At 49.5% G+C, this 27616-nt stretch overlaps 1 protein-coding gene across 1 annotated transcript in view; it reads left to right on the top strand.

Annotated features, from left to right (window-relative positions):
- CSF2RB (colony stimulating factor 2 receptor subunit beta) overlaps positions 1-27616 on the top strand; it is a 115626-nt gene that overhangs the window by 74272 nt on the left and 13738 nt on the right. Inside the window, exon 13 of the mRNA XM_073574356.1 lies at positions 8731-8816. Coding sequence (XP_073430457.1) covers positions 8731-8816 — 86 coding nt within the window. The remainder of the gene's footprint in view (positions 1-8730; positions 8817-27616) is intronic.

The following is a 27616-nucleotide window of genomic DNA, read 5'->3' as shown; positions in this document are numbered from 1 at the left end:
TCCAAATCTTCAGCCCTGTGAGCTTATCATAAGTCAGTCAGTAATATATGTGTTAGGGACTGCGGAATGCACCAAATAATATGAAAGGAGATATGAGGTGTGTTCGCAGCCCGGGGTCCACCATGCAGAGATGGAACCTGCTGCTGAGTAATGGTGGAACAAGATGGCGGCTAAACGCTTACTTACACGTGGGTTGACTTCACCCAGTGTGAATAGAGGCGAACTCTGTTGCTCCACAGAGCCGCTACAACAAAACGCCGGAGCCTGTTGAACTCACAGAGCTTGGCTGAGTGAGCGCTAATTAGGGTCACAGAGCCCTGTCCAAGAGACACTGGACTAGAGCTCCTCTAGACCATCAGCGCTTGGCGCCGCAGCTGCGGTGCCAGCAAGGGTTAATAATATGTTTAATTGCACCAAGTACTCACAGTGCCGCTTCGGCGGACGCCACTAACCACCCAGGACGGGGAGGAAAGCGCTAGAGGTGCGCTCTGCGTCGCACGGCGGTCACAGCTACCTGGTGTGGTACGACAGTGCCCGTAGCAGGAAGGCACAGTCGGACACTAGCGTGTAGACTACTGGGAGCACAGTGGCTTGAGCATAGCCACCCATTGGCGCTGACTCTCACTCTGAATCCCTAACCAACAAGCGTATCAAAGGGAAGGGAGTCTTAATGAGTCAGTGACCAGATACATGCATCCATCCTCATACACACAAATAAGCATAAGAGACTATACTAGCGCATGGCCGTGTGGCCATGCGGCTCTTTTATAGCCACGTCCTTCCGGGACCTTCCTGACCTTTCAGATGGTCCAATCCGAGATGGAGAACGACCTGAGCATGTGAACTCCGATTTCCAAAGAGAGATCGTCCCACGGGCATGCTCAGTGGACTGAAAGGTGGACTTAGTCCCTGGAGTGGCTCGCTGCTGGCCAGCATGTGTTGCTATAGGTGGACCAGAGGTGGCAGCAGCAACCAATCCCACAGAGCTGGTCTGAGCAGAGCGCCGGGATCGATGAGTCTGCTGAGCAGCCTCCTCTGCGGCTGGAGAGGAATCGGAGATAGCCGGAAGCAAGGTTCGGGATTCCTGCTGTGAAGGGACAGGAACTTGACACCTAAAAGTATGAGCTCAGCTGATGCTTGAGCCCCTGCTGTGTTGTCTATTTATTCATTAATGCTTCTTCTCCTGGCCAGGAGCTGTTGTATGTCTGCATGGTCAGATGCAACAAATAAGACAATACATAGCAGGTGACATTTATAAGGTCATCTCAGAACAGGAAAAATACTTAACACATGTCATTTATGGAAAGTATTATTATTCCAAGATTGGTTAGAAGTACTTTGTTCATGGGACAACCCCATTAAGAATGGAAATACTAACAAACAGCTGACATTTCAGAATTTATAAGAGAAATAACAGACAACAATGTTAGATCCTCTTTATGTTTTGGTGATACTTCCTTTATACTGAATACCTGATCAATCCCTTTCTTTTGGCTCCTTATCTGCGGGGGCTTGCATGATATTACGTGCCAGCAAACAGATGCTGCCAATCAATGTTTCATACACTGGTGGCAAGTGCTGAGAACTGCAGATCAGCTTCTCTAAGAGAACAGGATCTGATCTGCAGCAACTAGTAGCAGTGTGTGCATCTACAATGCTCCATGTTGTAGACCGTTTATATGTGAGCAACACTCCTAAGGATAGGTCATTAAAGGGAAAATGGTGGACAACCCCTTTAAATATAAGATAGCCCTGTAAGGTATTACAATAGAACAATAAGAATCAGAATAACAGATATTATACATCTATTGAATATTTATCGAGACTACTATGATGAAACGTGATAGCTAAAACCTTATGTGATTTTGTTCAACTGTTTCCTCTCAATTAACACAATATTGTCTCAACTAATATGGGGTGTAGTATGGGGTGCAATATGGGGTGCATATGGGGTTTAATATAGGGTGTAGTATGGGGTGAAATATTGTGAGTAGTATGGGATGTAATATCAGGTGTAGTATGGGGTGTAGCATGGGGTGTAATATCAGGTGTAGTATGGGGTGTAGTATGGGGTATAATATCAGGTGTAGTATGGAATGTAGTATGTGGTGTAATATCAGGTGTAGTATGGGGTGTAGTATTGGGTGTAATATCAGGTGGAGTATGGTGTGTAGTATAGGGTGTAATATGGGGTGTAGTATGTGGTGTAGATGGGGTGTAATAGCAGGTGTAGTATGGGGTGTAATATCAGGGGTAGTATGGGGTGTAATATGGGATGTAGTATGGGGTGCAGTATGGTTGTAGTATGGGGTGTAATATGAGGTGCAGTATGGGATGTAATATGGGGTGTAGTATGGGGTGTAATATTGTGAATAGTACGGGGTGAAATATCGGGTGTAGTATGGAGTGTAATATCGGTTGTAGTATGAGGTGTAGCATGGGGTATAATATCGGGTGTAGCAAGGGGTGTAGTATGGGGTGAAATATCGGGTGTAGCATTGGGTGTAATATCGGTTGTAGTTTGGGGTGTAGTATGGGGTGTAGCATGGGGTGTAATATCAGGTGTAGTATGGGGTGTAGTATGGGGTATAATATCAAGTGTAGTAAGGGGTGTAGTATGGGATGTAATATCAGGTGTAGTATAGAATGTAGTATGGGGTGTAATATCAGGTGTAGTATGGGGTGTAATATCGGGTGTAGTATAGTGTGAAATATAGGGTGTAATATGGGGTGCAGTATGGGGTGTACCATGGGGTGTAATATCAGGTGTAGTATGGGGTATAATATCAGGTGCAGTATGGTGTAATATGGGGTGTAGTATGGGGTATAATATCAGGCGTAGTATAGGGTGTAGTATAGGGTATAATATCAGGTGTAGTAAGGAGTGTAATATCAGGTGTAGTATGGAATGTAGTATGTGGTGTAATATCAGGTGTAGTATGGAGTGTAATATCGGGTGTAGAATGGTGTGTAGTGTGGTGCCCCTGAGGCTCAGTCGCCACAGAGGTACTGCACCTTCTCCTAAGGTGTAGTGCCCCACCACCTAGGTAAGTTGGGTACTCCTTTCCACACTCAGACACTCGCTTCCCACACAACAGGGTAGTTCTGCACATCCACAGTGAGGTGTCTCTCTCCTCCTAGACATTAGGAGTGCCTTGGTGGTTCCCTGCATGGAACACTGGATGTGCTGGGAGGTGGGTGGAGTTGAGATTCATATAAAAGATGGGGAAGGTTTAGAATTACTGGTCAGTCAGTTGAGGACAGTCAGTCAGACGGAGAGTCTGGGAGAGGAAGCCACTCGGGAGGAATGGAGATCCCTGGAAGAAGGGATGGAGGAAGGAGTGCTGCAGCTGCCTCAGTGATCTGAGCCAGCTGGCACGGGAAAGGAACAGAAGGAGAAAGACGTAAAACTGCAACCTAAGCTTCCATAAGAGAGAGAAAGATCAGTACGGAATGAAGGAGTAGAGAACAGAGAGGAGACATGGGTTGGAAGAGGAACCCTGCCTATATGTTCTCAGCGCAAGGCTGGGGCCCGGTCCCCGAGGTTGTGTGGACACTTATGGTTCTGCAGCAGACACCGGTGAAGTAGTTGGCTGTAAATGCACTACTCCCATCTAAGACTTGGGGCACAACAGCAACTGAATAGTGAGCCAGGACTCCGGAGAAAGGAGTCCCCGAGAGAGGCTACAGCTGTCTGCCATACAAGTAGAGTTGTTACGAACATCTGACAGGAGGAACTCCAGAGTACCACAGTACTGGAGAGCTTCACACTAAAAGGCGCATTGGCAGAGTCGTTCAGGAAAGGTACATGTTGGCGGAGTGTTGGAGAGGAGAGCCCTGACTTGCCCGGGAGGTTGACTGAGTCTCTGCCCCGGAGGACACGGCATGGAAGTGGGCACCAGTGTGTACCACAAACTGTGAGTAAAGCATTGAAACTACAAGCCCTGGTGTCCTCCATTCATTTGCGCACTAACCTCTTCAGCACCGCTACACCTGGGTACCAATCCCCTCACCGCTTGTGCCTCTTCTCTAACCTTACTTCCTCACTGCTCTGAGATACACCATCTTTGCTGCACCATCTCACCAGTCCCAGTGGATCTGCATGCAGCGTTGGCTTAACATCTTACTTGCCAAGCACCACAGGTGGCGTCACAAACTATTCCATTCCCCTTAAACTACATCACATCCCCGCCATCACTTGGGCGCCCAGGGCCACGGACTGGGTCACTGCTGCTGTGACACAATCCCCTGACACCGGCCCGGTACCGAGTACCCCGCAGCCCTGGGAGGGCGACCCAACTTGGCGTCACGAACAGGATGACGAGACCCGATATCATCGTGTTCTGTGCGCTTGAAGTTTGTGAGACTTTGAGCTTTTGAGAATGTGCTGAAGACCTAATTTAATAGACTGTAAAATGGACATTAGAAATGGCCGCTGACGCGGAGAAGAAGGGCGTGAAGAGATGGGAGGTCCTAGGAAAAGACCGCAAAGAGTATTGGGCCTTCCCTGCCTGAATTACTATGTGACAGCGACATGGCCCACCCCCCGAGGGGTTCGTATACTGGTTTGGTATGGAGGCGCTGGAAGAAGATGCCGCCCCCGGAAGGAGGGGCAGAAGAAGCCAGTGGCGGGAAAGGGGCCGAGGCAGGAAGAAGAATGCCAGAACGCCATTTTGGAGAGTGAGGGAAGGAGGCCTGCAGAGCACGGGGAAACGGATCTCCCTGGCGCCATGGCTGAAGGCTCTGACCCGGTTTCAGAGATGAACCGCCGGCAGCTGGAAGAAGAGATAGTCGAGCTGACCACCCGGCTGCAGCTGAGACAGGAGGCCTTGGAGAAGCTGATCCAGCAACATGCCCAGGAGGGGCCTACGCCTGCGGTACCCGTTTCACCGGTACCTGCTGCCGCTGGACCAGACTGTCCTCAGGCAGCGCCAGTCTATATCTCCAAGCTGTCCATACAGCTGGTCGCGGCCCGCCCGGAGGAGTCACTGGGGACCCCGGGAGCTGAGGCCGCGCTATTGCCTGGACCTGACTCGGCTGCGCAGGTCCCATCGGAGGCCCCTGCGGACCAAGAACAATCATCCGCTCCACCACCGATGGCACCCTGGCCAGCCATTCCGGTGGATATCCCGGCAGCGGCCCACCGCCTCAAGCCTGCACCGGAGCCGGAACGCCACCAGGAGGCCCCAGGTAGGACTGCAGCACCTGAACCCGGGAAGGCCCTGGGTTGTGCGCCCATGGTAGCGGCAGGGCAGGTCGTGCTGGACCTTGTCTGGGACCAGGAAGCTAGTCCCGAGGGTGAGACATCTGAACCCCTAACAGTGGTGCAGCGGGCCCCATTTGGTGCGAGCAGGTCCCAGGAGGAGCGGGAGGAAGAAGAGAACTGGGCCAGCTGTCAGGCCACCATCTGGCAGCTGGCAGCTGAATATCAGGAGAGGGAGTAGAGAAAGATGGCTGTGCTGGGCCCAGATCTAGCCCGAATGGAGAAATCCTGTGCTGGTCACTTTGGTCCCCGGGATTCAGCAGGATGGGGCCAGGTTCTCAACGTGAACCAGGAGCGGGGGTTCGGGTTTATCTCTGACCCCAAATGGATCTCAGACCTGTTCTTTGGCCGGAGAGATGTTGAGCCCCCATCTGAGCAAGGGACACCCAGTCCGGAATCTGCAACCTGGGGAGTATGTGACATTCACCCGGCATGAGGGGCTCAGGGGGTGGTATGCCCTGAATATACGCCGTATCCCGGAGGAGCTTATTGAGAGGTACAGGCTGAAGCGATCTGCTGCACCTCCACCCACAGTTGTCACCCAGACTGCTAGAACACCCGCTGCCTTTGCATCAGCTCCAGCCCGGCAGCCTAAGCCAAAGGTCCCCAACTTGACACCTTGGGAAGAGGAGTACCTGAGGATGGCCAATGGGTACCTTGCGTCTGGTAGCAGTTCCAGTTCAGCTTCCAGAACCTCAGGAGGGGACCACAATTAAGAAAAATTTACAGTAAATCTCGTTACCCTGGAGGGTTTGTTTGCACCGTTGTGCCTGTTTCTATTTTTGTTTGTTATCATGTTTTTCTGGTAGCACTTTTGTTGCCTAATTTTTGCTGTGGCAGCATTCTTCAATTTTGAACTACAGTGATCATGAACTTGGAGTGTATCACAAACTCTCTTGTAAATAGTTTGTGCCTCTTTAGGTGCTTTCTCTTGGTTTTACATAAAGACACTTTTCGAAGATGATGTCTACCTCAAAGGACACTGCATGAAATCCCAGCTGGGAGCAGTGTCCAGCACTTACAAGAATCTTTGAAATGTTTTATTGTTGATTGGGTGTTTTATAAGAGTATTAGTAACTGAGAAATGGCTTTTACAGAGAACTGAGAATGTCTTGATTCAGAATTAAGGATAAAGAATTGAAAGTAGACAGGTGACGGACCAGGTACTTGCGGTCAGCGTCTTGTGTCTAGAAGAGACAGTGAAAGTAGAAAAATTAATGTGTACTAGAGAAGGAAAAGCTGAATAATACTGAAGTGATAGTGAGTAACAGATAATGGCACTTAGAATGAAAAATTGCACTTTTGACTTGAAATTTAGATAGCTAGATAAGAATTGTTTGTAACGTTCAAGAATAAGTACCTCCTATACTAGGAAGTTTAGTATAAGAAAAGTTTGTTCTGCATTACAAAATTTTTGTATGTTTCTTTGCTGTCAACTTTGTTTACCTTGCAGCCCGCGGACGTGCTGTGTTTTAATGGGGGGTATGTGGCGCCCCTGAGGCTCAATCGCCACAGAGGTACTGCACCTTCTCCTAAGGTGTAGTGCCCCACCACCTAGGTAAGTTGGGAACACCTTTCCACACTCCAACACTTGCTTCCCACACAACAGGGTAGTTCTGCACATCCACAGTGAGGTGTCTCTCTCCTCCTAGACATTAGGAGTGCCTTGGTGGTTCCCTGCATGGAACACTGGATGTGCTGGGAGGTGGGTGGAGTTGAGATTCATATAAAAGATGGGGAAGGTTTAGAATTACAGGTCAGTCAGATGAGGACAGTCAGTCAGACGGAGAGTCTGGGCGATGAAGCCACTCGGGAGGAGTGGGGATCCCTGGAAGAAGGGATGGAGGAAGGAGTGCTGCAGCTGCCTCAGTGATCTGAGCCAGCTGGCACGGGAAAGGAACAGAAGGAGAAAGACGTAGAACTGCAACCTAAGCTTCCATAAGAGAGAGAAAGATCAGTACGGAACGAAGGAGTAGAGAACAGAGAGGAGACGTGGGTTGGAAGAGGAACCCTGCCTATAGGTTCTCAGCGCAAGGCTGGGGCCCGGTCCCCGAGGTTGTATGGACACTTATGGTTCTGCAGTAGACACCGGTGAAGTAGTTGGCTGTAAATGCACTACTCCCATCTAAGACTTGGGGCACAACAGCAACTGAATAGTGAGCCAGGACTCCGGAGAAGGGAGTCCCCGAGAGAGGCTACAGCTGGCTGCCATACGAGTAGAATTGTTATGAACATCTGACAGGAGGAACTCCAGAGTACCACGGTACTGGAGAGCTTCACACTAATAGGCGCATTGGCGGAGTCATTCAGGAAAGGAACATGTTGGCGGAGTGTTGGAGAGGAGAGCCCTGACTTGCCCAGGAGGTTGACTGAGTCTCTTCCCCGGAGGACACGGCATGGAAGTGGGCACCAGTGTGTACCATGAACTGTGAGTAAAGCGTTGAAACTGCAAGCCCTGGTGTCCTCCATTCATTTGCGCACTAACCTCTTCAGCACCGCTACACCTGGGTATCAATCTCCTCAACGCTTGTGCCTCTCCTCTAATCTTACTTCCACACTGCCCTGGGACTACAGCTCCACCTGTGGGGAGCTACACCATCTTTGCTGCACCATCTAATCAGTCCCAGTGGATCTGCATGCAGCGTTGGCTTAACATCTTACTTGCCAAGCACCACAGGTGGTGTCACAAACTATTCCATTCCACTTAAACTACATCACATCCCCACCATCACTTGGGCGCCCAGGGCCACGGACCGGGTCACCGCTGCTGTGACACAATCCCCTGACACCGGCCCGGTACCGAGTACCCCGCAGCCCTGGGAGGGCGACCCAGTAGTATAGGGTGGAATATGGGGTGTAGTATGGGGTGTAATAGCAGGAGTAGTATGGGGTGTAGTATGGGGTGTAATATCAGGGGTAGTATGGGGTGCAGTATGGGGTGTAGTATGGGGTGTAATATTGGGTGTAGTATGGGGTGAAATATCTGGTGTAGTATGGGGTGTAATATCGGTTGTAGTATGGGGTGTAGTATAGGGTGTAGCATGTGGTGTAATATCAGGTGTAGTATGGTGTGTAGTATGGGGTATAATATCAGGTGTAGTGTGGGGTGTAAGATCAGGTGTAGTATGGAATGTAGTATGTGGTGTAATATCAGGTGTCGTACCGGGTGTAATATGGGGTATAGTATAGGGTGTAATATCAGGTGTAGTATGGGGTGTAATATCAGGTGTAGTATGGTATGTAGTCTGGGGTGTAGTCCAGGGTGTAATAGGGAGTAAACGCCTTTGTATTATATATTTCCATGCTGATGATATTTGGAAAGGATATTTTTATGGAAACATAGATTACCATATGTGAAGAAGTGTAATCAGAAATTATGAATATGGAAATGCTAATGGTACAGAATAATCTAATAATGAGCACAGTATGGACTTCATGTCCAGTAACAGTTCTTTCCACATTTTTAGGGATACCAAGATCCACATCTTCCTCAATTCATGAGCTCAGATTTCTGCGTAGAGGTAGAACGGCCATTGGTAACTCTCCAAATCAGGTAAGAAACCAACATTATTGATGATAAAAAATGAATAATGTTTTTCTCCAGCATTCACATCATAGAGTTGGTGCAAATCGATTCACACAACCAAGTCCAGCAGCCACACTAGTAATCGGTGGCCACTGGAGAGGAGCCAAGAGTACAGCCCCTAGCCTGACGACATCCTTGGCTCTTCTTTTGATTAGCCGGCCTGGCCTGAAGTCACAAAGCAGCGATGATATCAGCTAATCAAAAGTAGAACTGCGGATGCTGTCAGGTAAGGGGCAGCACTCATGGCTCCCGTCCAGCGGCCACAGATTACTGAAGGGTCGTATGATTCGATTTGCACCAACACTAGTATGAATCCAAACTAAAGGGTGCCTGATTTAACTTACTGTGATGCATCCAGATATTAACCTTGAAGAAGGGGCTGTGATGTTCATGTTTGGCAAAATAACATGAACATGAAACTAACTGAGAGAGGCATTTTACTTCAAATGTTACCTAAGATAACTTTATTTATGCTACCTATGCTACTAAGTGCTGCCTGGTGACAACCGCACACCCAGGTTCGTCACCTGATTCAAATTTTTATTTAAAACCACGTTTTTATTAAAACATTACTAACGCAGCCTAATCTGCTATAAAGTGCTATCCCTATCCAAATACTAGCATCATTCTTATTAAACAGTAATTTTTTTTGTGGTAACGTAGACACTGGCGGCGTTGTTGCAGGTGCCGCGGGGGTAGTGGAGGCTGCCAGCAATGAGGCCGCTGCAGCGGTGACAGGTACCGGTGGTGCGGGCTTGTCTTCCGCAGGCCCCTCCTGGGTGTGCTACCGGTCTATTTCTTCCAGGGCCTCCTGCCTCAGCTGCAGGCTATGATTCAGCAGTGCTATCTCTTCTTCCAACTGCCTCCGGTCCATAGATGCGACGGGGCCGGAGCCTGCGACGTAGGCTCTAAGGAAGAAAAGCTCCTCTTCCTTGCGCTCTCCAGGTCTCCGTCCTCCTTCCATTATGGCGTCAGGGCGTTCTGGCTTCTTCCTGGCCCTTCTTCCCGCCACAGAGCTTCACTCCTCCCTCTTGGGGCGGTGCGTTCTTCCTTTTCCAACATACCAGGCCAATATACGAACCCCTCTTGGGGTGGGCCATGTTGCTGTTGCATAGAAATTCAGGCAGGGGAGGCCCAGGACTGTTCGTACTCTTTTCTTGGTGACACCCACGCTGTCACACCCCTCTTCACCGCTCTGGCGGCCATTTTGAGAGTCTATTTTAAACCATTTTTGGTTCTTTTGCACATTTCAGCATTTTTAAATGTAATAAATCTTCAGCACACAGGACCCGGTGATACCGGGCTTCGGCATCCTGTTCATGATGCCAAAATGACGCGCCCCAGAGGCCGTGGAGTACTCGGCGCCGGGCCCGTTGACTTCAGTAGGAGATATCACAGTGGCTGTGACCCGGTCCGTGGCCTCAGGCGGTCATGTAAAAGGGGTAGAATCGAATGGGGATTGAGTTTATGAGGTGATTCGTGACGCCACCTGTGGTTCCTGGTCAGATTGACCAGCGCTGCAATGTCGCTTCTCTGGGACTGATGTTGGGGCACAGCTGAGTTGTTGAAGCCCTCCACAGATAGGGCTGTAGTCCCAGGGCAGTGGTAATGAGTTGTGGATGATAAAATGGTGTGGAGTGGAGGATGTAGCACAGCCGGGCGAGGGACGCAGGAAGAAAGTGGAGGACACAAGGACATGTAGTTCCAAAGGCTTTACTCACAGTTCTGGTGCACACAGAGGCCCGCTTCGGTGCTGTGTCCTCCGGGTGAGGGGTCCAGCCAACTTCCAGATAAGATGAAGTTCACCTTCCCAGCTCTCCCTGTCAGTGTGTTCCTTCTCTGGCCGTCTCCAAACTATACGCTGCTTAAACTCCTTCTTCCACTCCAGCGCTTCACAATTAGTGTTCTGGGCCAGCAGCTGCGAATCCTGTTTGGACAACACCTCACCGTTCCCGTGACTCTATATAGTTGCCTTTCCGGTCGGACTAACCGTGGAAGGGGCGATGGTCCATAAAGTGACCAAAGCTGTCGGCTTGCTAGTGGCACCCTGAAGAATGCGATCTAGGCTAGGGGCTGTTCCCTTTGCGACCAGTCCGGTTCCTTCCTCCACCTGACGGCCGTCAGCGAGGAACGGGACGCACGGGATGACTTTCCAGCCGTGTCCCTGGAAGAACCTATCTTCCCTGTGAAGAATCTGCTGTTTGTCCAAATGTCTGGCAACTCAAGGCAGGAGCTGCTCCAGACCCGTCCTTCTCCTTTCCTCCCTCTCAGGGGACTCACTCTACCTCAGCCTAAGATTCTCCCTCCTAAACTATATTCCGCCCACCTCCCAGCACTCTTCGTGATCCAAGCAGGGAGCCATAAAGGGTGCTCTGCTACACTACTGGTGTGTGTGTGGGGTGTGGGTGTTGGAGTCTGGTCGGGTGCACCCACCTTACCTGGTCGTGGGATACCACACCTCTGGGTGAGGTGCAGTACCTCTGTGGGGAGGAGGACTCCCAGACAGTGACCGGGCAGGTACCCAGGGGACCGCCATCAGGGTTCCTGAGGGAACAATACTGGGAGGACAGTAAAGGGAGAGACTTGACTGAAGTTGGCGACTTGGAGGGACACCGACAGGAGCCTGTGAGGAGGATACTGTGCACTCACCGACAAGGGAGACGTGAGAGACTTTTACCGGAGTCCGCTTCCCGCCCCCCTTTGCAGAAAGCCACGCCCGCCACCCCCCGCCTTGGTGAGACAGATCCCTTACCTCAGGTCGCAGCTGTGATGACACGTAAAGCGGCCACAGAGGCCTGGACACTGCCCCCCAGCCTTCTCCCACCGTGGCGACCCTGTCATCACCGGCCTCAGGGGACACCACCTCGTCCTAGGTGACATTAGAGGCCCATTTCCCGGCTGTGGAGGGACTCTTATCAGAGGACAGCTACTGGTCAGTTGGGAACTGCGTCATTACCGCGCTCCACCGTCATTGTTTCTTCAAGGGCCTGTTGCGCCCCACCGTCATTGTTTCTTCATGGCCTGTCGCGCCCCACCGTCATCGCTTCTTCCGGGCCTGTTGCGCCCCACCGGCATCATTTCTTCAGGGCCTGTTGCGCCCCACTGGTATCGTTTCTTCAGGGTCTGTTGCGCCCCACCGGCATTGTTTCTTCAGGGCCTGTTGTGTCCCACGGCATCATTTATTCAGGGCCTGTTGCGCCCCACCGGCACAGTTTCTTCAGGGCCTGTTGCGCCCCACCAGCATCGTTTCTTCAAGGGCCTGTCGAGCCCAAATCTCCCTGGGATATTGCGGCGTCAAGACAGCCGCACCAACGATCTCTAAGCGGCTGCATCTGTGATCCCGAGTGACGCAAGGAAGGATAAGTGGACTATATCCATAATTACAATAGTTTGGCCACGTTCCGGCTTTCTACACCCGGACTAGCCGGGGTACTCCCAGTTTCCTTAAGAAAGTATTGTTTATTTTATTGAGTCCCTGCGAGGACAGATTTGTGTTTACCCCCCATCTGCCTGTTCAGCATAGCCCTAGTGGCTCTAATTTATAAAAGTTGATTATACAAGTTATACCCTGTCTCGTGTCTCGTCACTGCATCCTGAGAATCTGCTGGTCACTACACTTGGCGTAGTCGGCAGGATGCAGTCTCCGAGCGCAGACAGTGGTGCCCTCGATCAGGGTGGAGCTGTCAACTCTATAAATAATGAGGGTCCCCGCTCCAGCATTTCATTGGGAGCCATGCTGAACAACCTGCCTAGATTTTCCGGCTCCAATACTATGTTATGGAGCTAGACAGAGCGGATGCGGGGGCTCTTTCGAATGCGCCCAATGACCCCTGATCTGGAAGCCGAGGTGGCACTCATGGCACTGGACGGGGAGGTGCAGAGGTCAGTGATGTTGAAACCTCCGGGGCACCGCAGCACTTTTGAAAAAGTGTTGCAGATAGTAGAACAGACCCATGGGGACCCCACTAATGTGGGAGTTAAGAACCCGTTTGTTTAGTTGGATGCAGGTAGAGGGGGAGACGATCACAGAGTATATGAATGTCCTCCAGAAATTGCATACGGCGATAGAAAGAAAGGACGAGGTAGGGGTAGGACCTGTTGACATTACCCTATGTGACCTACTGGTGACTGGTTTGCGTGATCCATTAGTCAAACAGGCACTGCGGGAGCAGATCAGAATGAATCCCCGAATAGACTTTTTAGAGGTGGGAAGTCAGGCACGTGCTCGAGAGCAGGAGCAGGGGATGGCGGTCCTCGTGGGGAAAGCCCGAGGTGTGGAGGCCTCCACGAATGTAGTCGAGGAGCCTCAGTGGGTGGAGGAGATGAAGCAGGAGCTGAAAAATATTAAGGGCGAGTTGGCCGAAGTAAAGAGAAGAAACGAGACCGGGACTGGACGACCTAGCTTTAACCCCGGCTCCAGGGGATCACGCTCCCCGCAGGGTGGTCAGCCTACACAGGCCCGGTGTTTTGAGTGTGGAGAACCAGGCCACTTTGCCCGAGAGTGTCCGCGGTGTGGGAGATACCCACCCCGGCGGCCATTAAACTAAAGGGCTTCGGGCTGGGGGGACGCCGCTCGGAGCCGAAAACCACAACTAGGGGTGGTGGAAGTCCTGAAGATTTGGTAGCAAAGTGTCCAGTGGTTTTGGGCGGAAGTTGAGGGCCGGGCCATCCGGTGTCTGGTAGACACGGGGTCACAGGTAACCACCATGCCTACAACGTACTTTCAACAAAACTTCCCGGAGGCAGCAAGACCCCAGTGGGGGCCCATGATTAAGCTAATAGCCGCCAACCAATTGCCGGTCCCGGTTGCTGGGGTAGTGTGGGTGCAGGTGACGTTGTGCGGCAAATCCCTTGGTCGCAGAGGGGTGGTGCTAACTCAAGGAGAAGCTGATCAATGGCACCCCGTCACCCTAGGCATGAATATTTTACGAGAGTTCGGCCACTTACTACTAAAGGATCCCACACAGAAGATCCTGAAGCAGTGGGGTTCTCGCACAGCTCAGGGACAGGTATTCCAGCAGCTGGTGCGAGGTGCGCGGGTGCGCGGGTGCATCAGGACTGCCGGGAGGGCGAGGCTCTGGGCAAGGTCATCGCGTCAGCTGCTCCCCTGCTTGTGCTACCTGCTGGACAGACAGTGGTGCTCCTGCCAATTCGAGCCCCGATACCTTTGGAGGGCGTGGAGGTGCAGGTGGAGCCGTGTCACTCAGAGCGCTTACCTCCTGGCATACTGGTGGCCCATTCCCTGGCTACGGTGCAAAAAGGAACCGTCCTGGTACGCTGCATTAACCTTGAAGACCGAGACACCGTTCTGAAAGCACGGACTGTACTGGCCAAACTAGTAAGGCCGTTAGAAGAAGTGCTGCCAGCTCCTGCGGTTCAATTACAAGTACACCCCGAGGATCCTTGAGAAGTAACAATACGAACCTTGCAGGCCCACGAAGTCTCGGCACAAGAGAAGGGCCGAAATATTTTGGAGCAGATGCAGGCCGAGCTTTCTGGATAACTGCAGCTCAACTCTCACAGATAAAAACATTGCTTGGACAGTACCATGAAGTATTTGCTAGTCATGAGGACGATTTTAGGTGTACCACCGCCATTACTCATGAAATCCCCACAGCAGGAGTGGCCCCTATCCGGGAACGATATTGACAGATTCCGCCACAACTCTATCAAGAAGTGAAAACTTTGCTGGCCCAAATGTTGCGAAAAGGGGTGATACGGGAAAGTCAAAGCCCCTGGGTGGCCCTAATCGTCTTGGTCCGGAAGAAAGATGGTACACTACGATTCTGTGTGGATTATCGTAAACTGAATGCTTGCACTATTAAAGACTCAACCCACTGCCCTGCATAGAAGAATCCCTGTCCGCCTTGGGGAAGGCAACATATTTTTCAACCCTGGACTTGGCCAGTGGGTACTGGCAGGTGCCCATGTCAGAAGAAGATAGAGCCAAGACGGCATTCATATTGCCCATGGGACTGTTTGAGTTTAATCGGATGCCATTTGGGCTGGCCAATGCTCCCGGGGCCTTTCAGCGATTGATGGAGCGATGTCTGGGAGATCTCAATTTTGAGGCCACGTTGATCTACCTGGACGACATCATTGTCTATGCTGCCACCTTCGAGGACCACCTGAAGCCTTTGGGACAGGTACTCAGCCAGTTGCAAAAGTACGGGTTGAAGGTTAAGCCTCAGAAATGCCACCTATTCCGCTCTCAGATTGAGTATCTGGGTCATGTCGTTTCGGCAGAGATTGCTGCTATCCAGGAATGGCCTACCCTCGAGACGGTAAAATATGTGCGGGCTTTTCTGGGGTTAGCCGGATATTACCGTTGCTTCATAAAGAATTTTGCATGTCGAGCTCGAGCCCTGCACGACCTGCTGAAAGGGTTTCCCACTGGGGCCAATGGGCGAAAGATCCAGTGGCAACACCCTCAGGAGGAGGCCTTCCGAGACCTCAAGGCTGCGCTCTCGGATGCCCCAGTGTTGGCTTATGCGGATTTCTCTCAACCGTTCATCTTGCACACTGACGGGAGTCTTCACGGGCTGGGGGCTGTGTTGTCACAGGTTCAGGATGGCCGGGAGAGGGTGATCGCATATGGAAGTCGCTCACTCCATGACTCCGAGCGTAACCCTGACAATTACAGCTCCTTTAAGCTCGAGCTCCTTGCAGTGGTGTGGGCTATGATGGAGAGATTCGCAGAGTACCTAGCGGGCTCCAAGGTGGTAGTGCGAACTGACAACAACCCGCTGGCTCATTTGGAAAACCCCAAATTGGGGGCTCTGGGACAGCGATGGGTGGCCCGGATGGCGAAGTACAATTATAAGATTATCTACAAAAGAGGGGTCGAGAATGTCCATGCAGATGCCAACTCCAGGACAGAATCGAGACAAAGAATTAGAAGGAGAGGAAATACCGTTTGCTCTCACTGTTGCCGTGCTCACAACTGACAATAAAAAAAATATCTTCCTCTGAGACCCCAAGGGGCATACTGGAACAATCCCGGGATAAGTGGATACAACAGCAACAAGAAGATGAAGAGGAGGGTCGCCGCTGAGCAATTACCCACTGACTCTCAATGGCACAATTTGACTCAAGACCTGTTGCTTATGCTGCGACAATGGGAGAGGTTGGTTATCCGAAATTGATTATATCGTAAAATAACATCACAGACAACCTCGATGACGGTTTGGCAGGTGGTTACGCCAGAAGCCCAACTTCACGTACTGGCTCGGGAGGCTCACGAAAAAGGGGCCCATTTCGGAAGAAAAAAAACTTTGCAATGGCTGCAACAGAAAGCTTACCACCCGCGCTTGCCGGCCGAATGTGGACGAAATTTGCCGGACCTGCCGCTTGTGTGAATTAGCCAAACCACCCGCTCAGCGAGCCGCAACACAGACTATTGTGACCTCAGCACCCCTTGAGCTCCTGACGGTGGACCATTGGGCCCGCATTTCAAGGATATGAACACTGTCTCGTTATGGTAGATCATTTCACCAAGTTCGCTGTGGTCACCCCCACTCGGGATCCGACCGCAGAGTCAGCTGCCTCCGCCATTTGTAGAAACATTATACAAGTATACGGATGCCCTCAACGAATACATTCTGATCAGGGAGCGTGTTTTTTGGGAAAAGTCATGGAAGAACTACATCACCTTTATGGAATTGACAAATCCCGGACCACACCGTATCACCCGCAAGGGAATGGGGCTTGTGAACGATTTAATCGGACATTAATTCAGATGTTGTGCACTCTAGAGAGTGACAAGAAGGCCCATTGGCCCGAATATGTTTCTGAATTATTTTGGGTCTATAACAATAGGGTACATCGAGTGACTGGCTATACCCCCTATTCCCTGTTGTTCGGACGAGAAGGTAAATGGATCACGGAGGTGGAGTTAGACCCCGAAGAGCCTCAGCCCTGGAAGAATGCAACCCCACCTTCTCACCTCCAAAGCGGGGACCAGGTGCTTGTACTAGATCAACGCCCCCAGAACAAACTAGAGCCGCGTTAGGAAGAAAGTCCTTATCGGGTCTTACGCCGTATCCATCCAGACGGACCGCTGTATGAAATACGGCCCGAGGAGGATGAAACACTGCCCACTCGTATTGTACATCGTAATATGTTACGCCCGTGTACGTCCTCCGACCCGAAGCAACCGGAGCCTACCCCGTCGACATCCGAACCGTCTTCCGTATGTTGGGACCCGGACGATGACGAAGATTGTCTCCCAGGACAAAGAGGCCCTCCACTCAGTAATGGATCATCTGACACAATTAGCCCGCCCGCACCAATCAGCCCACCGATAGCCACCACCCCAGACGACTCTACGATATGAGCAAGATCAATTCATATGGCAACGAACATTGAAACCCCTACAGACCGATGTCAAAAGACTTAGGCCCTCGCCCGAAGACTGGCGAGCTCACAGGGTGGGGGAGTGTGGGGAGGAGGACTCCCAGACAGTGACCGGGCAGGTACCCAGGGGACCGCCATCAGCGTTCCTGAGGGAACAATACTGGGAGGACAGTAAATGGAGAGACTTGACTGAAATTGTCTGGGAAACAGGGGGCGGGGCAAGGATAAAAGGAGCAGGGGGCACGCTGAAGTGGCAGTTGGGAGAGAGTGTGACAGGAGGCAGGAAGCCGGGTGACTTGGAGGGACACTGACAGGAGACTGTGAGGAGGATACTGCGCACTCACCGACAAGGGAGACGTGAGAGACTTTTAACGGAGGACGCTTCCCACCACCGTTCACAGAAAGCCACACCCTCCGCCCCCCACCTTGGTGAGACAGATCCCTTACCTCAGGTCGCGGCTGTGATGACATGTAAAGCGGCCACAGAGGCCTGGACACTGCCCCCCAGCCTTCTCCCACCGTGGCGACCCTGTCATCACCGACCTCAGGGGACACCACCTCGTCCTAGGTGACATTAGAGGCCCATTTCCCAGCTGTGGAGGGACTCTTATCAGAGGACAGCTACTGGTCAGTTGGGAACTGCGTCATTACCGCACTCCACCATCATTGTTTCTTCAAGGGCCTGTTGCGCCCCACCGTCATTGTTTCTTCAGGGCCTGTCGCCCCCCACCGTCATCGTTTCTTTAGGGCCTGTTGCGCCCCACCGTCAACGTTTCCCCAAGGGCCTGTTGCGCCCCACCGTCATCGTTTCTTCAGGGCCTGTTGTGCCCCACCGGCATTGTTTCTTCAGGGCCTGTTGCGCCCCACCGGCATCGTTTCTTCAGGGCCTGTTGCTCCCCACCGTCGTCATTTCTTCAAGGGCCTGTTGCACCCCACCGTCATTGTTTCTTCAGGGCCTGTTGCACCCCACCGGCATCGTTTCTTCAGGGCCTGTTGCGCCCCACTGGCATCGTTTCTTTAGGGCCTGTTGCGCCCCACCGGCATAGTTTCTTCAGGGCCTGTTGCGCCCCACCGGCATCGTTTCTTCAGGGCCTGTTGCACCCCACCGGCATCGTTTCTTCAGGCCTGTTGCGCCCCACCGGCACCGTTTCTTCAGGGCCTGTTGCACCCCACCGGCATAGTTTCTTCAAGGGCGTGTCGAGCCCAAATCTCCCCAGGATATTGAGGCGTCAAGACAGCCGCACCAACGATCTCTAAGCGGCCGCATCTGCGATCCCGAGTGACGCAAGGAAGGATGAGTGGACTATATCCACAATTACCATAGTTTGGCCACGTTCCGGCTTTCTACACCTGGACTAGCCGGGGTACTCCCAGTTTCCTTAAGAAAGTATTGTTTATTTTATTGAGTCCCTGCGAGGACAGATTTGGGTTTACCCCCCGTCTGCCTGTTCAGCATAGCCCTAGTGGCTCCAATTTATAAAAGTTGATTATACAATTTATACCTTGTCTCGTGTCTTGTCACTGCATCCTGAGAATCTGCTGGTCACTACACCACTGTGGTGACTGGACCCTCAGGGGCGTGTTATGAATGAGTCACCGAGGAGGAAAAACAAAAACAAGCTAAGCCCCAGAAAACCAGAGAGGTTGGTAACTAAGCGGATTGCAGACCCCTGATCCTATCCACACAACTAGCAGTAGCCGTGGAGCGTACCTACAATGATCCTAGACACCTCGTCACAGTCGGAGAACTAAATAAGCCTAAAGCAAGAAAAGGGGAAATCTAAACTGCCCCAGAGCAGACCCCAGAGCAATAGACAGCCCCAAAACATGTATTGTCGGTGAGACAAGATGAAAACACAAACACAGATAGAAAAATAGGCTGAGCAAATGATGGGGCCCACACTAACTAGAAAGGACAGGAAAGGAAAGATGCTGTCTGCAATCACGCACAAAACCCTGCCAAAAAATGTCCAACACTTTCTGATAACAAAAACCCTGAAGTCGCTAGACTTCAATTCCCTATATTAGCACTCTGGTATATTCTGAAGACAGAGCAAAAAGAGACCAATCTGATCAGGGACAAAAAGCAAACTGGCATAAACAGAGACATAAGAATGGAAATTCAGCACAGCCCCAGCAGGGGCTGGCTGACCACAAAAACTGAGTAAACCAGACCAAATCTCATGTGAAAAAATAGCAGAGCACACTTAGCTTGAGAAGGCAGGAACAGAACTGGAAACCAGAATCTCAGGGCAGGAAAAAAATCACCAGCACAAAATTAGGGAGTCGGCTGTCTTAAATCCAGTCAGAGACTCCTGATGTCCAATCACAGTCCTCCTCCTCAGGTGGCAGGTCTCTGCCATTTAGATCAGCTTCATTACCTGCTGTCACCACCAGAGGGAGCCCGGATGGAGAACTCACGACTCCTCTGTCGACACAGCCAGCTCCACCACCCTCACCAGAAGCCAGAACTAAGCCAGAAAATGAGTTCACAACAGTACCCCCCCTTGAGGAGGGGTCACTGAACCCTCATCCACGCCACCAGGCCGATCAGAATGGACCCGGTGAAAAGCACGAACCAATCTATCGGCATGAATGTCAGAGGCAGAGACCCAAGAATTGTCCTCCTGGCCATAACCCTTCCACTTGACCAAATACTGGAGTCTCCATCTAGCCAGACGAGAATCCAGTATTTTCTCTACCTCATATTCCACATTACCTTCAACCAACACAGGGTCAGGAGGTGCCGCCATAGGAACCACTGGCTCAACAAACCTCTTCAACAGAGACTTATGAAACACGTTATGGTTCTTAAACGTAACTGGAAGAGCCAATCGAAAAGAAACCGGGTTAAGAATCTCCAAAATCCTATAAGGCCCAATAAATCTTGGCTTGAACTTTGGAGACGCAACCTTCATAGAGATATTTTTTGACGACAACCAAACCATATCACCCACTTTAAACTGGGGACCAATGGTCCTAAGCCAGTTGGAAAACCGCTGGGCTTTTTCTTGAGAGAGGGACAACTTATCCACCACTTGGTCCAAATCTGCTGCATTCTCTCTACCACAGTGTCAACACCTGGGCAGGCTGAAGATTCCACTTGCCCTGAAGAAAATCGAGGATGAAACCCAAAGTTACAGAAAAAGGGCAACTTCAATGTGGCAGAACTAGCTCTATTATTTAGGGCGAATTCGGCCAAGGGCAAAAATGAGAGCCAATCATCCTGATCAGCAGATATAAAACATCTCAAATAGGACTCCAAAGTCTGGTTTGTTCTCTCAGTCTGCTCATTGGTCTGAGGATGAAACGCAGAGGAGGAAGATACCTGAATTCCCAGATTGGAACAAAAAGCTCTCCAAAATCTGGAAACAAACTGGACTCCTCTGTCCGACACAAGGTTCTCAGGAATCCCATGCAACCGAACCACCTGTTGTAAAAACAAGGGCACCAACTCTGAGGAAGATGGCAGCTTTGGGATTGGTACAAGATGGACTATCTTAGAAAATCTATCACAAATCACGCAGATAACAGTCATTCTCTGAGAGACAGGAAGATCAGAAATAAAATCCATTGAGGTATGGGTCCATGTCCTCTTGGGCACCGGCAATGGCGTCAACAACCCACTATAACAAGAGCAGGGTTTAGACCGGGAACAAGTCCCACAAGACTGCACAAAATTCCTGACATCACGAGATAAGGCGGGCCACCAAAAAGTCCGACTCACCAAATCTCTGGTACCAAAAATACCTGGATGACCAGCCAACGCGGAGCAATGAACTTCAGACATCACTCTCTTCCTCCACTAGTCAGGAACATACAATTTTCCCATAGGACAACGCTCAGATTTGTCCTCCTGAAATTCTTCCAGGGCACGTCTCAAATCGGGCGAGATGGCAGAAAGAACTACCCCCTCACCTAGGATGGTAGTAGGTTTGGTCACAATAGGAGAATCAGCAAAGAAACTCGTAGAAAGGGCATCTGCCTTAATATTCTTAGTGCCCGGAAGAAAGGAGACCTCAAAATCAAAACTCGTGAAAAACAAGGCCCACCTAGCCTGTCTAGGATTCAAGCGTTTGGCCGACTCCAGGTAAATCAAATTCTTGTGGTCAGTTAGTACCACAACTTGATGTCTAGCTCCCTCCAACCAGTGTCTCCACTCCTCGAATGCCCACTTCATGGCCAACAATTCCCGATTCCCCACATCATAGTTGCGTTCAGATGGGGAGAACTTTCGGGAAAAGAAGGCACAGGGATTCCTTTAAGAATTCATCTGATCTTTTTGGGACAAAACAGCTCCTGCACCAATCTCCGAAGCATCTACCTCTACCTGAAATGAAAGTGAGTCATCAGGTTGCCGTAAAACCGGAGCAGAAGTGAACCTCCGCTTCAGCTCCTGAAATGCAAAAACAGCTTCTGGAGACCAATTCAGCACATCAGTGCCCTTCCTGGTCAGATCAGTCAGTGGTTTGGCAATACCAGAAAAATTAGCAAAACCCAAAAACTTCTGGAGAGTCTTCAAAGAAGTGGGCTGAACCCAATCCTAAATGGCCTGTATCTTGGCCGGGTCCATTTCAATAGTTGACGGAAACAAAATAAATCCCAAAAATGAAATCCTCTGTACACCAAAAAGGCATTTCGATCCCTTAACATACAGGGAGTTCTCCCTCAAAATCCGGAACACAGTCTGAACATGTTGCACATGAGAATCCAAATCACTGGAAAAGATCAGAATATCATCCAGATAGATAATCAAAAATTTATCCACAAAGTCTCGGAAAATGTCGTTCATGAAGCACTGGAAGACAGAAGGGGCATTAATGAGCCCAAAAGGCATCACCAGGTACTCAAAATGTCCCTCCGGAGTATTAAACGCCGTCTTCCATTCATCTCCATGCTTGATGCGAATAAGATTATACGCCCCCTGAGGTCAAGCTTAGTAAACCAGCAGGCACCTTTAACTCTGGAGAATAAATCAGAAATCAGGGGTAACAGATACTGATATTTAACTGTAATCTTGTTAAGGGAACGATAGTCAATACAAGGCCTTAATGAACTATCCTTCTTAGCCACGAAAAAAAAAAACCCAGCACCTAAGGGTAAAGAAGATGGTCTAATATGACCCTTCTCCAACGGCTCCTTAATATAAGATCGCATAGCCTCGTGTTCAGGTACAGATAAGTTGAAAAGCCGACCCTTGGGAAATTTACACCCTGGCCTCAACTCAATTGCACAGTCATAACTCCTGTGAGGAGGCAGGGACGCAGACTTACTCTCACTAAATACATCATAAAAATCAGCCAAATAGTGAGGAACATCATGAGACTGGGGAGATGTGGAGAAAACAGGAGTGTCACCAAGAGCACACCGACAGCCCCAACTCACCACAGACACAGATTTCCAATCCAAAACTGGGTTATGGATTTCCAACCAGGGGAAACCCAGAACAATAGTATCATGCAAATTATGCAGTACCAAAAATCTACAATTTTCTTGGTGGTCTGGGGCGACCCGCATTATCACCTGGGTCCAAAACTGAGGTTTATTCTCCACCAAAGGAGTAGCATCAATACCCCTCAAAAGAATAGGCATCCGCAGAGGTATCATGGGAAAACCACAACGTTTAGCAAAATCCAAATCCATCAGATTCAAAGCCGCTCCTGAATCCACAAAAGCCTTGTTGGAAAATGTGGATAAGGAGCAGATCAGAGTAATTGCCAAAAGAATCTTAGGTTGCACGCCACCCACAGCAAATGTGTGTGCAAAACGTTTCTCTCGTTTAGGGCAGACAGAAATAGTATGAGAGGCATCTCCACAGAAAAAACACAGCTTACTGCGCCTTCTATACTCCTGACTTTGCACCCTAGACAAAACTCTATCACATTGCATAGGTTCAGACATTTGTTGAAAAGGTGGCAACACCTCTCGTGTAGTTTTACGTTCACATAAACGCCGATCAACTTGAATGGCTAATGACTAGAGTTGAGCGATACCGTCCGATACTTCAAAGTATCGTATCGGATGGTATCGGCCGATCTTTAAAAAAAGTATCGGTATCGCCGATTCCGATACCGGAAGTCCCATTCAAGTCTATGGGACTTCCGGTATCGGAATAAGAAAAACCCTTTCCTGCCCTTGTACAGCCTCTCTGGGGTCTGTACGGGCCTTTCGGGGGGCTGTGCCGGCCTGCCAGGGGGTCTGTGCAGGCTCCGGTGGTCTGTGCCGGCCTGCCGGGGGGCTGTGCCGGCCTGCCGGTGGTCTGTGCAGGCTCCGGTGGGCTGTGCCGGCCTGCCGGGGGGCTGTGCCGGCCTGCCGGGGGGCTGTGCAGGCTCCGGGGGGCTGTGCCGGCCTGCCGGTGGTCTGTGCCGGCCTGCCGGTGGTCTGTGCAGGCTCCGGGGGTCTGTACCGGCCTGCTGGGGGGCTGTGCCAGCCTGCCGGGGGGCTGTGCCGGCCTGCCGATGGTCTGTGCAGGCTTCGGGGGTCTGTGCAGGCATCGTCCAATGGGACTACAAGTCCCATCGGGCGATGCCTGCTACCATGACAGTGATTGACACATTAGCCAATGATGGGACAGTAGTAGTCCCATCATCCGGCTAATGTGTTAAATGTAAAAAAAAATAAAAAAAAAAAAAAAAATTACATGCTACATACATACAACATGCATACTACATACATGCTACATTCATACTACATACTACATACATGCTACATTCATACTACATACTACATACATGCTACATTCATACTACATAAATACTACATGCAACATACATACTACATATATACTACATGCATGCTACATACATACTACATGCATGCTACATACATACTACATGCTACATACACACCACATACATACTACATACATACTACATACTACATATATACTACATGCATGCTACATACATACTACATGCTACATACATACCACATACATACTACATACATGCTACATACTACATACATACTACATACATACTACATACATACTACATGCATGCTACATACATACTACATACATACTACATGCATGCTACATACATACTACATGCATGCTACATACATACTACATGCTACATACATACCACATACATACTACATACATACTACATGCTACATACATACTACATATATACTACATGCATGCTACATACATACTACATGCTACATACATACTACATATATACTACATACATGCTACATACTACATACATACTACATACATACTACATACATACTACATGCATGCTACATACATACTACATACATACTACATACATACTATATGCATACATACTACATACATACTACATGCATGCTACATACATACTACATACATGCTACAAACATACTACATGCATGCTACATACATACTACATGCTACATACATACCACATACATACTACATACATACTACATGCTACATACATACCACATATATACTACATACATACAATACATTCATACAATACATACATAGACATACAGTACATATAACATAGAGTAACATACTTACCAATACTTGTCACATTGTTCCCCGAAGCCATTGTCTTTTCCGGAATAAATATTAACATAACAAACCACAAAAATACCCACGATCCGAAGCAGTCCACGAGTGTGTCCCACGACGATCTTGGGTAGAGAACTGCAGCATCAGATGATGCTGCCGTTCTCTACGGGCTGCAGGAATCCAATGACGGAAGGTAGGTATCCTTCCGCACTGTATTCCTCCGCCACTTAAAAAAAAAAAAAAGTCCCTAGTCTCACTTTATGCCATTGCTGTGTGGGAATTTCCCACGCAGCAATGGCATAAAGTGAGACTAGGGACTTTTTTTTTTTAAGTGGCGGAGGAATACAGTGCGGAAGGATACCTACCTTCCGTCATTGGATTCCTGCAGCCCGTAGAGAACGGCAGCATCATCTGATGCTGCAGTTCTCTACCCAAGATCGTCGTGGGACACACTCGTGGACTGCTTCGGATCGTGGGTGAGTATTTTTGTGGTTTGTTATGTTAATATTTATTCCGGAAAAGACAATGGCTTCGGGGAACAATGTGACAAGTATTGGTAAGTATGTTACTCTATGTTATATGTACTGTATGTCTATGTATGTATTGTATGAATGTATTGTATGTATGTAGTATATATGTGGTATGTATGTAGCATGTAGTATGTATGTAGTATGTATGTGGTATGTATGTAGCATGTAGTATGTATGTAGCATGCATGTAGTATGTATGTAGCATGTATGTAGTATGTATGTAGCATGCATGTAGTATGTATGTAGTATGTATGTAGTATGTATGTAGTATGTAGCATGTATGTAGTATGTATGTGGTATGTATGTAGCATGTAGTATGTATGTAGCATGCATGTAGTATATATGTAGTATGTAGTATGTATGTAGTATGTATGTGGTATGTATGTAGCATGTAGTATGTATGTAGCATGCATGTAGCATGCATGTAGTATGTATGTAGCATGCATGTAGTATGTATGTAGCATGCATGTAGTATGTATGTAGTATGTATGTAGTATGTATGTAGTATGTATGTAGTATGTAGTATGTATGTAGTATGTATGTAGTATGTAGCATGTATGTAGTATGTATGTGGTATGTATGTAGCATGTAGTATGTATGTAGCATGCATGTAGTATATATGTAGTATGTATGTAGTATGTATGTAGCATGTAGTATGTATGTAGCATGCATGTAGCATGCATGTAGTATGTATGTAGCATGCATGTAGTATGTATGTAGTATGTATGTAACATGCATTATGTATGTAGCATGTATGTAGTATATATGTAGTATGTATGTAGCATGTAGTATGTATGTAGCATGCATGTAGTATGTATGTAGTATTTTTTTTTTTTTAACATTTAACACATTAGCCGGATGATGGGACTACTACTGTCCCATCATTGGCTAATGTGTCAATCACTGTCATGGTAGCAGGCATCGCCAGATGGGACTTGTAGTCCCATCGGACGATGCTTGCACAGACCCCCGGACATCAGCACAGCCCCCCGGCAGGCTGGCACAGCCCCCCGGCAGGCCGGTACAGACCCCCACAGGGTGCACAGACCACCGGCAGGCCGGCACAGCCCCCCGACAGGCCGGTACAGACCCCCACAGGGTGCACAGACCACCGGCAGGCCGGCACAGCCCCCCGGCAGGCCGGTACAGACCCCCACAGGGTGCACAGACCACCGGCAGGCCGGCACAGCCCCCCGGCAGGCCGGTACAGACCCCGGGCAGTCCACACAGCCCCCCGGCAGGCCGGCACAGCCCCCCGGCAGGCCGGCAGAGACCCCCAGAAGGCCCGAAATGACGGCGCATCGTGATGCGCACACACCGCGCATCATGATGACGTCAGTCTGTCAATCAACTTTGAACTTCCGATTCCGATGCCGAATTCCGATATTGAAAAAATATCGGAAGTCGGTATCGGAATTCCGATACAGCAAGTATCGGCCGATACCCGATACTTGCGGTATCGGAATGCTCAACACTACTAATGACATAGAATCGTCAAGACCAGAGGGAACAGGAAATCCCACCATAATATCCTTTACGGTTTCTGATAAACCGTTGCGAAAGAGAGCTGCCAAGGCACCATCATTCCATGTAGTAAGGACCGCCCACTTTCCGAATTTTTGACAGTATAACTCTGCAGAATCCTGACCCTGGTTCAATGCCAATAGGGCTTTCTCAGCTTGATCAATAGCATTAGGTTCATCATACAACAACCCGAAGGCTTGAAAAAATGCATCCACATTAGTCAGAATAGGATTTTTTGGTGTCAAAGAAAACGCCCAATGCTGGGGATCGCCGCGCAGCAAAGAGATGACAATTTTAACCTGCTGCGCAGAGCTCCCCGATAAGTTAGGCTTCAAGGCAAGAAATAATTTACAATTATTCTTAAAATTCAAAAATTTTGACCGATCCCCAGAAAACACATCAGGAGTAGGGATTTTTGGTTCAACAGCATGTGATTGAGCGAGATAGGCGGAAATTCCCCGCACTTCAGCAGCGAGCTGCTCCACACGATCAGACAATTGTTTAATCTCCATTAAGGAAAAAATCCTCCTACGGCCCCAGAGAAAAACAGGAAAAATTACATATAAAAAAAAAATTCTGACACATTTTTTTTTACAATTTTTTTTTCCTGCTTTTGAGTACCCTAGAATCTGCAGTATGGCTGGTGATTCTGTTATGAATGAGTCACCGAGGAGGAAAAAACAAAAAAAAGCTAAGCCCCAGAACCCCAGAAAACCAGAGAGGTTGGTAACTAAGCGGATTGCAGACCCCTGATCCTATCCACACAACTAGCAGTAGCCGTGGAGCGTACCTATGATGATCCTAGACGCCTCGTCACAGCCGGAGAACTAAATAAGCCTAAAGCAAGA

This window comes from Dendrobates tinctorius, unplaced genomic scaffold (assembly GCF_039654945.1).
Source record: "Dendrobates tinctorius isolate UK_male_01 unplaced genomic scaffold, ASM3965494v1 ptg000038l, whole genome shotgun sequence".
Classification (NCBI taxonomy): Eukaryota; Metazoa; Chordata; class Amphibia; order Anura; family Dendrobatidae; genus Dendrobates; species Dendrobates tinctorius.
Note: the sequence above shows the minus strand (reverse complement) of the source record. Positions and strands in the feature narration are given on the sequence as shown.